The sequence below is a fragment of the Humulus lupulus genome, chromosome 5 (genome assembly GCF_963169125.1).
Source record: "Humulus lupulus chromosome 5, drHumLupu1.1, whole genome shotgun sequence".
Taxonomy (NCBI): Eukaryota; Viridiplantae; Streptophyta; class Magnoliopsida; order Rosales; family Cannabaceae; genus Humulus; species Humulus lupulus.
In genome coordinates, this window is record NC_084797.1 from 5,581,151 (window position 1) to 5,593,542 (window position 12,392).

At 31.6% G+C, this 12,392-nt stretch overlaps 1 protein-coding gene across 1 annotated transcript; it reads left to right on the top strand.

The window, feature by feature from the left end:
* The first annotated feature begins 6,771 nt into the window (after positions 1 to 6,771).
* Positions 6,772 to 7,788, top strand: LOC133834287 (pentatricopeptide repeat-containing protein At4g31850, chloroplastic-like). The gene has a single exon (XM_062263851.1). It carries the CDS (start codon positions 6,804 to 6,806, stop codon positions 7,629 to 7,631), a length of 828 nt encoding a protein of 275 aa, XP_062119835.1. The 5' UTR covers positions 6,772 to 6,803; the 3' UTR covers positions 7,632 to 7,788.
* The last annotated feature ends 4,604 nt before the right edge of the window (positions 7,789 to 12,392 follow it).

Here is a 12,392-nt window from a genome sequence, read left to right on the forward strand (position 1 = left end):
ACTGTGAGATCAAATCACTTTTAACCACATTAATATTACAATTGTGGTTATTATGTATTATTTTCCTACTTTGTCTCTACTATCAAATCAATTATTTTTGATAAATACATATACCTATCACTAATTAATGAGATTAAAAGACTTTTACTTCTCAATAGATACTCTCACAACAAGTCATCACCCCAACATCAATTACTACCATTAATTATATATTAACGTATACATAAAGAGACATTAACGTATATAGTCTATCACGATCTTATGTCTAGTCTTCGATAGATTAAGCATAGAGAGCCAATTATTCCAACTTAGTTTACACGCTTTGATTTTCTCTTGAGACTATAATGAATTTCTTCTCAATAGACAAAATAATATCATAAAGTAGTATTGACTCCATTAATTTCCACCCTACTTTTCACTTTGTATGTTGTGTCCATTATTTTCTCCCGTCTCATCCTTCGACCGCTTATTTGTTCTTAGTTAGTTTCTTCTTTACTTGTCTAACTAATCTCATCAATCAAATAATCACACTTGCTAATTGAATACATATCTATCATGCATGGAAAATTAAAGGGCATTTCTTCAATATAGCTAATCTCACTAAAAATTCATCACAGCATTATATTAATTATAACTATCATTAATGAGGTACTGACTGGCGTACGTACAATTGTTTGATAAAATGATCTACAGTAACAGTTGTTGCAATTTGACATAAAATTTAAATTTTGTTAAATTCAACACAAAATTTATATCTTGCATTGGAGATAGTCTAACACATCAATACCAATTTACTTATATAATTTTGTTAAGTTAGTCAGAATAATTAGTTGATAATATTTATTTTAATAAATTTTATAAGTTTGTATAAATAAACGAGGTGAGAAACTGAGAAAAAAGAGGTCATTTTACTTATGGTGATGTATCTGTACCAAATGTGTTCATTTCTATCTGTGTCGATGCACATACCTCTGATATGTAACTTCTAATGCATCTTTTTCATTTTGAAGTTTCTTTGCTTGAGGCCCCTTTTGTTGCTCTTGTATCATATCAATTTTAAACAAATAAATAATATCATAAAAATAAATAAAAAATATTTAATATAATATATGACATAAATATATTAAACAAATTAAGACAAAACTGGTTCACATTTTAAAATAGATATAATAGAATGGATTACATTGCTAGTATATATAAATATTTATATCAATAATTTGTACATATATCACATCTAAATACAACATTGATATATATATATATATATTTACGAGTAATGATATGTACATCCAAAATATACACTTAAACATTACACACAGTGATGTGGCAGTTTAGCTTAGTTAATTACATTTATTAAAACATGGATCCAATATTTTAAAAAGCAATAACACGTCACTGGGAGTAATGTTTGGGTGCATATTTTGGGTCCACATATCATTACCCATATATTTACATGGGTATATGACCACATCGAACCACACGTTTTGGCATGTTTTTGTTTGATCTTTCTTCTTGTTTTTATTATCATCAATGGAATGACACTTGATAAATATGTGAAATAAGACCGCCAATTAATTAATGACACATCTAGTGAGACCACCTTATCTTATGGGAAAGTGATCAATTAATGACTTTTCTTCTCACACCATAATATGCCAATTATTATCATTATTAATTAGGCGTGAACCAACAATTTCTTCTTCTCCATTTTTTTTTTGTAAAAAAAAAGATGAACAATTATTACTAGTATAAATCTTTTAATAAAAAAAACCTAGTTGTAATTAAAATTTAACAGTATATTAACTGTTAATAAGATGGAGAAATTACATTTTATATGAGAATTTTATAGAGTGTGCAAAAATATAGTTTTTTTTTTCAAAAAAAAGTTAACTTATGACTTTTTTTTAAGAATTTTCACTTTTATAGATTTATTTTTGTATAATTGTTGGTTTATGCCATAGTTTTACTCTTAATCAAGATTTATTAAGGGTTTATGCCTTTTTAGACCCTGTGTTTTGGCTCATTACCTGTGTTGGACCCTGTGTTTTGATAAATTACTTTTTAGACCCTGTATTTTCTAAAATAGTTCAAATAGACCCCTAAACCCGATTTTGATCATATTTTTTTGAACTAAAATCACAAATAATTCATCAAACTAACAACTCAGAACAAAAATACAGTATTCTGCCTAATAACTGTGTTGTTATATTCAACTTTTTGTTCATCAAAATCAAGTTTAGAAGCCTATTTGAACAATTTTACAAAACACAGGGTCCAAAAAATAATAATTTGTCAAAACACAGGGTCTAAACAAGTAATGATGCAAAACACAGGGTCTAAAAATATATAAACCCTTTTATTAATTTTGAAGGGTATGTTTGTAATTTGATTATTATTTTTTTTAGCTTATTTTTTTTTATATTACTTATTTTATATTAAAATTTTCTTTGGTTGTTTTGCAATTTTTTTCTTTTTTTCTTTTTGTAATATTAATTGTGTTTAAAATTATTTTTATATTTATTATAAACATTTTTTTTCTTTTTTTTAGATTGTACGTTTCTTTTTCCAAATCTTGGGTAAGGTAGCCAGTTACTTGATTGATCTTTGACAGTTATGCAAAAAAAATCCTAGAGCTAGGTTAAATAACATGTACCAGGAGGGGTAACCAGTTATCCTGAGATGAGTAACTTTCTACCATAAGAGGGGTAGCTAGTTACATTAAGATGGGTGGCGGCTTACTCATATTAAATATGAAAATAAACATCAAATTTGAAGGAAAAAGAGGAAGAACACTTTATAAAAAAAAAAAAAAAAAAGAAGTAACTATGATTTTAGTAACATAGGTAACCAGTTACCATAAAAAACCTAGAAATATACACACACATCAGAATGTGAAGGTAACCAGTTACCCCAAAAAATATACACACAAAGAATGTAGAGGTAACCAGTTATCCCCAGAAATAAACACACAAAGAACGGGAAGGTAACCAGTTACCACAGATCTGAAGATAGAAAAAAAAAATCAGATCCACCTCCTTTCCCTTCTCTCTCATCTTCTTCATATAATTTTTTTTCTAGATTTGAATGTTTCTATCAGGGTAACTGGTTACTCATTCAAGTTTTTATATTTTTATTAGTTTTCTTTCCAAATTTTAGTGCTCTTATAAGGGTTACAATAAAAACAAAATGCTAAAAAAATTTATTTGATTTTTTTTAAAATATAGTGGAAAAAACTATAAAAAATTACAATAATAAAAGATAATAAATAAAAAAATAGTAAATAATTATGTAATGTTAAAAGATGTATGAAAAAAAGGAAAAAAATGGAATGAGAAAAGAATAAGTACAAAAACTGAAGGAAAAAAACTAAAAAAACATGAAGAAAAAAAAGCAAAACAAAAGAAATGAGATGGAAAAAAAAAACAGATGAATGAATCAAAATGAAAAGAAGAAGAAGAAAAATAATGAAAAAATGGAAAGAAAAAAAATATGAATGAAAAAATTTGTAGAAAAATATGAAAAAAAATGGAAGAAGAAAAAAAGGTGAAAAAAGAAAAAATGAAAGGAGAAAATAATAAATAAATATATAAAGGAAAAAAAGAAAGAAAGAAAACTGAAAAAATATGAAAAAAAAACAAAAACAATATAAATGAAAGAAGAAAAAAATTAGATAAATGAATAAAAACGAGAAGAAGAAGAAGAAGAATGAAGTAATGGAAAGAAAAAAAAGATGAAAAAAATTGGTAGAAAATAAAAAAGAAAAGAGAAAAAATGGAAGAAAAAATAAGTAAGGAAAAAAAATAACTGAAAAATAATTAAAACTGAAGAAAAAAATTGACAATAAAATAAAATAATCTTCAAAATAAAAAAACACAATTATAATAAAAAAATGTGGAATTGTCATATTTTAGTTTGCTACTAATTGAGTTTTATATACTTCAATTTTTTTCTTTAATAATTTTTCTCATACAAATTAAAAAAATATATAATTTCTATATTTTTGCACATTAATATCATAAAAGCTATATTTTTGAAAAATTCTCATCTCTAATTAATGTATGTGGCTAATATAGTGTTAAATTTTACACAATATTTTAATATATATAGTGCTCCCTTGCACCTTTTAAAACATTTGCCATTTGATTTAAAAGTTAAAAAAAAATTACTAACGTTAAAACTGTCAATATTTGCATGTTATTTTTTCTTCATTTAAGTAAATGAATAAATAAGAAGGTATAAAATAAGGCTATAGTTTTAAGTCAAATTTTGTAAAAGAAATGGATAAAAAAAAAAGATAAACTATTAACGTCAGTTGTACTGTATGTGTGATATGCCTGACTTTTGAAAAACAACAGTTTCACTCACTTTGATAATAAATAATAATTTAATATATAATGTTGAAAAATCTTATAAGTTATGGCAGAGTTAAATGATTCATTTTTTCATTCATTATTTAATCTTCGATCCATTAAATAAAGAAAGCCAATTATTCTAACTTAGTTGATTTTTCTCTTGAGACTAAAATGAATTTCTTCTCTAGACAATATAATATCATCAAAGTAGTATTAGTTCCATTAATTTTCACCCTACTTTACATATTGTACCTATTCCATTATTTTCTCTCGTCTCATCATTTGACTTATTTTTTGTTCTTAGTTAGTTTCTTCTCTACACAATTACAAAAATAGATTTTAATTTCGATTTGTTCGCTTGTTATTATTTGGATCTCACAGAGATATTAACCGAAGTTAATCCCAACAAAATTAAAAGTATTTAAAAACCGAAGTTAAATGTATCATTTAACTTCGGTTATTAAGTAAAAACATAAGTTAAAGCCCTTTACATAATAATCGAAGTTAAAATGTATCATTTAATTTCGGTTTTTACATAATAACCGAGGTCAAAGGTATTTTTTTCTAAAAAAAGTATTTTTTATTTTATTTTTATTATTATTTTGGTTTTTATAAAATATTTTCATAATTAATTTTTTAATTCTAATTTGTAATTATTTTAATATTAATAAATATATTTGAACATTCCAATAAACTTAAAATAAAACAAATTCACAAACTATATAGACTTAATATACATATATATACACATTCATAAAGAAATAAAAGTTAAGTACCATATAAACATCTAAAGTGTTCATACAACTAACATGTGAAGTTCACCTAAGTAAGTATTTGAAATATTGAAATTTCTTATGTATTAAATATTTTTTTTTAAATTTAGCAGAATTTTCCATATAAATATGACTACCAAAACTTGTAGTTCAAAGTAACATTATCAAATAAAGAGGCATGATAATGTTACTTCAAACTAGAGACTTAAGGTTATCAACGCAACACATAAATTCTCAATATCATATTCAAAACATACCGCCAAACCTAAAAAGTTTAAATTACAACTCTATGAATAAATACTACATATTTAAAAACATGTTCAATTAATAAATCCAAAAAAATTGGGCAGAGTTTCCTATGTTATTATAACATATCTCAATTTCATAAGTACTTATTAATTCAATACAAAGAAAACAACAATCAACATGCATAATTTCATCCTTATACAACCGCAACACACAAATTTTTCAGAACCTACTTTACTAATTTTCAAACTTAATTTCTACTAAATTCAATGTAAATTAACTATAATTCTATAAATATGCGCAATATTAATAAATAAAACTAAAATACTTACTCACCTTAAATTTATTCTTCAAGTTAGTAACCGCCAATTCAAAACTAAAATACCGCCAAAACAATAATCGTCATAAAAAGTTTAAACAAAAATAAAATATTAAATTATTGAGTTTATATATAACTAGTATCAAACATATTTAATATTTAATACAAACTAACCATTAAAACATATTTATACAAATGACTCTTTGAACAAAATATTAACTTGATTTTTTTATAACAACAACCTATTAATTTGGTTTTTTTCAACAACAAAATATTAACTTGATTAATACACCAAATAATTATTATAAATGATAATATTTTATAAAATAACAAAAAATTATCAATTTATTAATATTATAATAATAATATTAAATTCAGATTAACTGGCGTACAATAGTTTGATAAAATGATGTACATTAACAACAGTTGCAATTTCACACAAAATTTATATTTTGCTAAATTTAAAACAAAATTTACATCTTACATTCGACATGGTCCAAAACATCAATAACAATTTACTTATAGAATTTTGTTAAGTTAGTCACATTAATTACTATCATTAATGTGAGATACTTTTCTCCAGCAGTTCTTAACTATATGAGATTTCCAGTGTATCTTAGTGTGGTCATTGACACCATCTTCAATCTATTAATATATAGGAAGTGGGTGTGGTTTACAGAATCCTGCATCTATAGAGGAAGATTTATGATTTCTACCAATGCCTTTGGTTGATTTATTCAATCTCCATTTGTGTTCTGGCTGCAGGTTCAAGATTTGAAAGTGTTCTGTCCACTGAGTTTATCGGAGGGAGCTGTGCTGTGGCTGTTGCTCTTGCTAATATCATTAAACAATGAATATTTGCTTATTCTTCGAATCGATCAAAGGCCTGAACTGTTCGTATATGCTCCTCCTCTTCCCCGGGACACAACTCTCGATTTGATACCAACCTTGACTATTACGAAGTATATATTATTATATGGCCATTGTTGTATTGTTGAGCTGCTTGAGTACTGTAGAAATGAAGCAAATAATTGCTATTTAATAAAACAATAGTTTCTACGAAATTTTTCGATCAAAGGCCTGAAGCCTGGCTTGAAGGTTTATTCAGCACTGATGGTGGCATTTGGAAAGCAAAAGGATACTCAAACTGTAATGAGTTTGTTAAAAGAGATGGAACGTTTGGGATTGAGGCCTGATATTTATACATTTACCATATGCATTAGGGTTCTTGGAATGGCTCGGAAAATTGATGTATTGAGGAGAATGGACAAAGAGGGATGCAAGCCAGATGTTGTTACTTATAATGTTCTCATTGATGCTCTCTGTAATGCAGGTAAAATTGATAATGCAAAGGCATTGTTTGTAGATATGAAAGCTAGCAGCCACAAACCTGATCGTGTTACTTATGTCACTTTGTTGGGCAAGTTAAGTGATTGTGGAGAGGTAGATTCTATGAAAGAAATTTGGGATGAAATGGAAGCTGATGGTTTTGCTCCTGATGTAGTTACATTCACCATTCTTATTAATGCTCTCTGCAAAGCAGGCAATGTTGACAAGGCGTTTGATACTTTGGATGTGATGAAAGAGAAAGGGATCTCACCAAATCTTCGTACTTACAACACCTTGATTAGGGGACTATTAAAGGAAAGTAGTTGTGTCCCTGATATTTTCACATACAACTTGTTACTTGGTGAGCATGGGAAATCGGGGAAAATCATTGGTGAGCATGGGAAGTCAGGTAAAATCACTAAACTATTGGGAATATATGAAGAAATGTGTAGTAGGGGATGCAAGCCTGACACAATCACATATAACATACTCATTTCCAGTTTAGTGAAATTTAGTTGTGTCGATAAGGCTATTGATTTGTACTCTGATCACGTTGGTCGTGATTTTCCCCCCTCTCCTCATACGTATGGTTCGCTCATTGATGGCTTTTAAAGTTAGGAAGACACGAAGAAGCAATGCTTTTCTTCCATGAGATGGCAGAATATGGATGCAAAGCTAATCGTGCGATTTTTAATATTCTTATAAATGGGTTTGGAAAAGCAGGAGACGTGGAAACTGCCTGTCATTTGTTCAGAAGAATTGTTAAAGATGGAATTGTTAAGAAAATGAATACTATATTTAGATATTCCTATATCAAGAGTTATTAATATAGCTTTACTAAAATAAGGAAAGTCTTATATTAATTAGTATATATAGGACGACTAAAAAAATGTGTGGTTTATATGGTTTAGAATAACCTATAAATTAGTTTTATGTATTCATTCTCAAATATCCCAAAACAAAAAGAAGAAAAGCTTAGAGAGAGAAAAGCTTTTGAGAGAATTTTTGTGAGAAAAAATTCTTTGGTATAATTGGGGTGTGGGTTGTGAGAAGTGTTGTAAACACTTTGTGTATTTTTTGTTTCTCAATTTCAGTAAAAGAATTGCAGCAGATTTAGACATTTTTGCGTGTGTGTTATTTCCGCTATTATTTTTATTCTCACTAATCTGATTCATAAGAAAATTCGCGTAATTTTTTCCCAACAACTGGTATCAGAGCTTTGGTTAGAAATTCTACCAGAAAGTCAGATTTGAGTGGGAGCAATGGCTGCAGATGAAGGAAGGGTGAAAGTCGAGAAGTTCGATGGCACAGATTTTGGATTTTGGAAGATGCAAATCGAAGACTACCTATACCAGAAAAAGCTTTATCAACCTCTCTCAGAAAAGAAGCCAGAGGGTATGAAAGATGAAGAATGGAATCTTCTCGATAGACAAGCCCTCGGAGTTATTCGATTGACGTTGTCTCGCAATGTTGCTTTCAATATAGCAAAGGAAAAGACCACGACGGGTCTTATGGCAGCACTCTCTAATATGTATGAGAAGCCATCAGCCTCAAACAAAGTTCATTTGATGAGGCGATTATTCAATTTGCGGATGACGGAAGGCTCATCGGTAGCTCAACATCTAAATGAACTCAACACTGTCACAACCCAATTGAGTTCAGTTGGAATTGAGTTTGACGAAGAAGTACGAGCATTAATACTTTTGTCTTCTTTACCAGACAGCTAGAATGCTACAGTCACAGCTGTGAGTAGCTCATCAGGAAGCAATAAGTTAAAATTTGATGATGTTCGTGATCTAGTTCTCAGTGAAGAGATCCGACGGAGAGAGTCGGGTGAATCATCAACCTCTTCAGTATTACATACAGAGTCAAGAGGGAGAAATTCAACTAGAGGGAATGGCCATGGAAGATCGAACTATCGAGGTAAATCCAGAGATAGGAGGTCCAAATCTAGGAATCCCAATAATTCCCAGAGCTCGAAGACCATCGAGTGTTGGAATTGCGGTAAGATTGGACACTACAAAAATCAGTGCAAGAATGCACCGAAAAAGCCAAGATGGGAAGGCAGAAGCAAATGTTACTTCTACCTCAGAGGGTGATGATGCGTTGATATGCTCTCTAGAGAGCAAGGAAGAATCTTGGGTGTTAGATTCTGGAGCATCATTCCACGCTACTTCAAAGAAAGAATTCTTTGAGAGGTATGTCCCTGGAAACCTTGGAAAGGTATACCTTGGTGATGACCAACCTTGTGATATTGTTGGTAAAGGTGTAGTGAAGATTAAGTTAAATGGGTCTGTTTGGGAGCTGAAGGATGTCAGACATATTCCCGAACTAAGAAAAAACTTGATCTCAGTAGGGCAGTTGGCTAGTGAAGGCTACACTACAAACTTCCAAGGTGATAATTGGAAGATTTCAAAGGGTGCAATGACGGTTGCTCATGGCAAGAAGAGCGGCACACTTTACATGTCACCAGGTGGGTGCTATTCAATTTCAGTTGCAATAGGGAATGAAAATTCTAATATGTGGCACCAGAGACTTGGCCACATGAGTGAGAAAGGGATGAAACTCATGCATTCGAAGGGAAAACTCCCAGGTCTACGATCAGTTGAGATAGACATGTGCGAAGAATGCATACTTGGAAAGCAGAATAGGGTAAGCTTTCAGACAAGTAGTAGAACCCCAAAGAAGGAAAGATTAGAGCTTGTTCACTCTGATGTTTGGGGACCAACGACTACATCATCCATTGGTGGGAAACACTACTTTGTGACTTTTATCGATGATCATTCTCGGAAGGTATGGGTTTACTTTCTAAAGCATAAGTCCGAAGTGTTTAAGGCTTTCAAGAGATGGAAAGCTATGGTTGAAAATGAGACAGGTCTGAAGATTAAAAAGCTCAGAACTGACAATGGTGGTGAATATGAAGACAACATATTCAAGAAGTTTTGTTATGAGCACAGAATCAGAATGGAGAGAACCGTGCCAGGCACACCTCAACATAATGGTGTAGCTGAGCGTATGAACCGAACATTGACAGAAAGAGCGAGAAGCATGCGTATACAGTCAGGTTTACCAAAGCAGTTCTGGGCAGAAGCTGTCAACACAGCAGCTTACTTGATTAATCGAGGCCCATCAAGTCCACTAGAGCACAGAATACCAGAGGAGGTATGGAGTGGAAAAGAGATAAACCTATCACATCTAAAAGTTTTCGGTTGTGTAGCTTATGTGCATATTAGTGATCAAGGGAGGAATAAGCTTGATCCCAAATCTAAGAAATGCATATTCATTGGCTATGGCGGGGATGAGTTTGGCTACCGTATTTGGGATGATGAAAACAAAAAGGTCATTCGTAGTAGAGATGTGATTTTCAACGAAAGAGTGATGTACAAGGACAGACACAAAATTGACGCTATTGACTCAGAGCATAGTGGGCCAATATTTGTAGATGGAGATTATGACCCAGATAGTTATGTGACAGAGTCGATTGAGACAAGTCCTCAGGAAAAGGAACTTGTTGGACAAAGCGGTACACAACAGTCTGACGCAACATTACCTCCTACTCCAGCTCCTGTATTGAGAAGGTCTTCTCAACCTCATGTGCCTAATAGGAGATATATGAACTATTTGTTGTTGACTGATGAAGGAGAGCCTGAATGCTATGATGAAGCATGTCAGACTAGTGATGCAAGCAAGTGGGAGCTTGCCATGAAAGACGAGATGCAGTCTTTGATTTCCAACTAGACATGGGAACTAGTTGAGTTACCCGTGGGTAAGAAGGCACTTCACAACAAATGGGTGTATCGGGTGAAAAAAGAGCATGATGGCTCTAAGAGATATAAAGCCCGATTAGTAGTCAAAGGATTTCAGCAGAAGGAAGGAGTTGAATATACTGAGATTTTTGCTCCTGTTGTAAAGCTCAATACTATTAGATCAGTGTTGAGTATTGTTGCCATTGAAGATCTTCATCTTGAACAGTTAGACGTGAAGACCGCATTTCTTCATGGAGACTTGGATGAGGAGATATACATGCATCAACCAGAAGGTTTTTCAGAGAATGGGAAGAAGAATATGGTATGCAAACTTAAGAAGAGTTTGTATGGCCTAAAACAAGCCCCAAGGCAGTGGTACAAAAAGTTTGACAGTTTTATGCACAAGGAAGGCTTCCAGAAGTGCAACGCTGACCACTGCTGCTATTTCAAAAGATATAGAACTAGCTATATCATTTTGCTACTTTATGTTGATGATATGTTAGTAGCAGGTCCAGATATGTATGATATCAGAAGGTTGAAGCAGCAATTGTCAAAAGAGTTTGACATGAAGGACTTAGGTCCAGCAAAGAAGATTCTTGGAATGCAAATCACAAGAGATAAGCATAGAGGGATTTTGCAGTTATCTCAATCAGAGTACATCAAACGTGTTTTGCAGAGGTTCAACATGGGCGATGCCAAGCCAGTCAGTACAGCGTTGGCAAGTCATTTTCGCCTATCCAAGGGTCAGTCCCCTGAGACAGAGGAAGCCAGAGATTTCATGGCTAAGATTCCTTATGCCTCAGCTATTGGGAGTTTGATGTATGCGATGGTTTGTACAAGACCAGATATTGGACATGCAGTGGGAGTTGTTAGCAGGTTTATGTCGAATCCAGGAAAAGCTCACTGGGAAGCAGTGAAGTGGATTTTGAGGTATCTACGAGGCACCACAGATAAGTGTTTGTACTTTGGAAAAGGTGAATTAAAAGTACAAGGCTATGTAGATGCAGACTTCGGAGGTGAAGTCGATCATCGGAAAAGCACCACGGATTATATATTCACTGTTGGAAATACAGCTGTTAGTTGGATGTCTCAAATGCAAAAGATTGTAGCTTTATCCACTACAGAGGCTGAGTATGTAGCAGTGACCGAAGCCAGTAAAGAGATGATATGGCTTCAAGGTTTGTTAACTGAGCTAGGATTCAAGCAAGAGAATAATGTTTTGCATAGTGATAGTCAGAGTGCGATCCACCTGGCAAAGAATTCAGCATTTCATTCTAGAACCAAGCATATTGGACTTCGTTATCATTTCATCAGATCTTTATTGGAAGATGAAGTGTTAATACTGGAGAAGATCCAAGGAAGTAAGAATCCAGCAGATATGTTGACAAAGACGGTGACGATTGAGAAACTGAAGTTGTGTTCAACTTTAGTTGGCCTGCAAGAGTAACAAGAGCGAAAAGCTCTGCTGCATAGAGTAAAGTGTGAAGACAGATTGAAATCAGTCTTCAAGTGGGAGATTGTTAAGAAAATGAATACTATATTTAGATATTCCTATATTAAGAGTTATTAATATAGCTTTACTAAAATAAGGAAAGACTTATATTAATTAGTATATATAGGACGACTA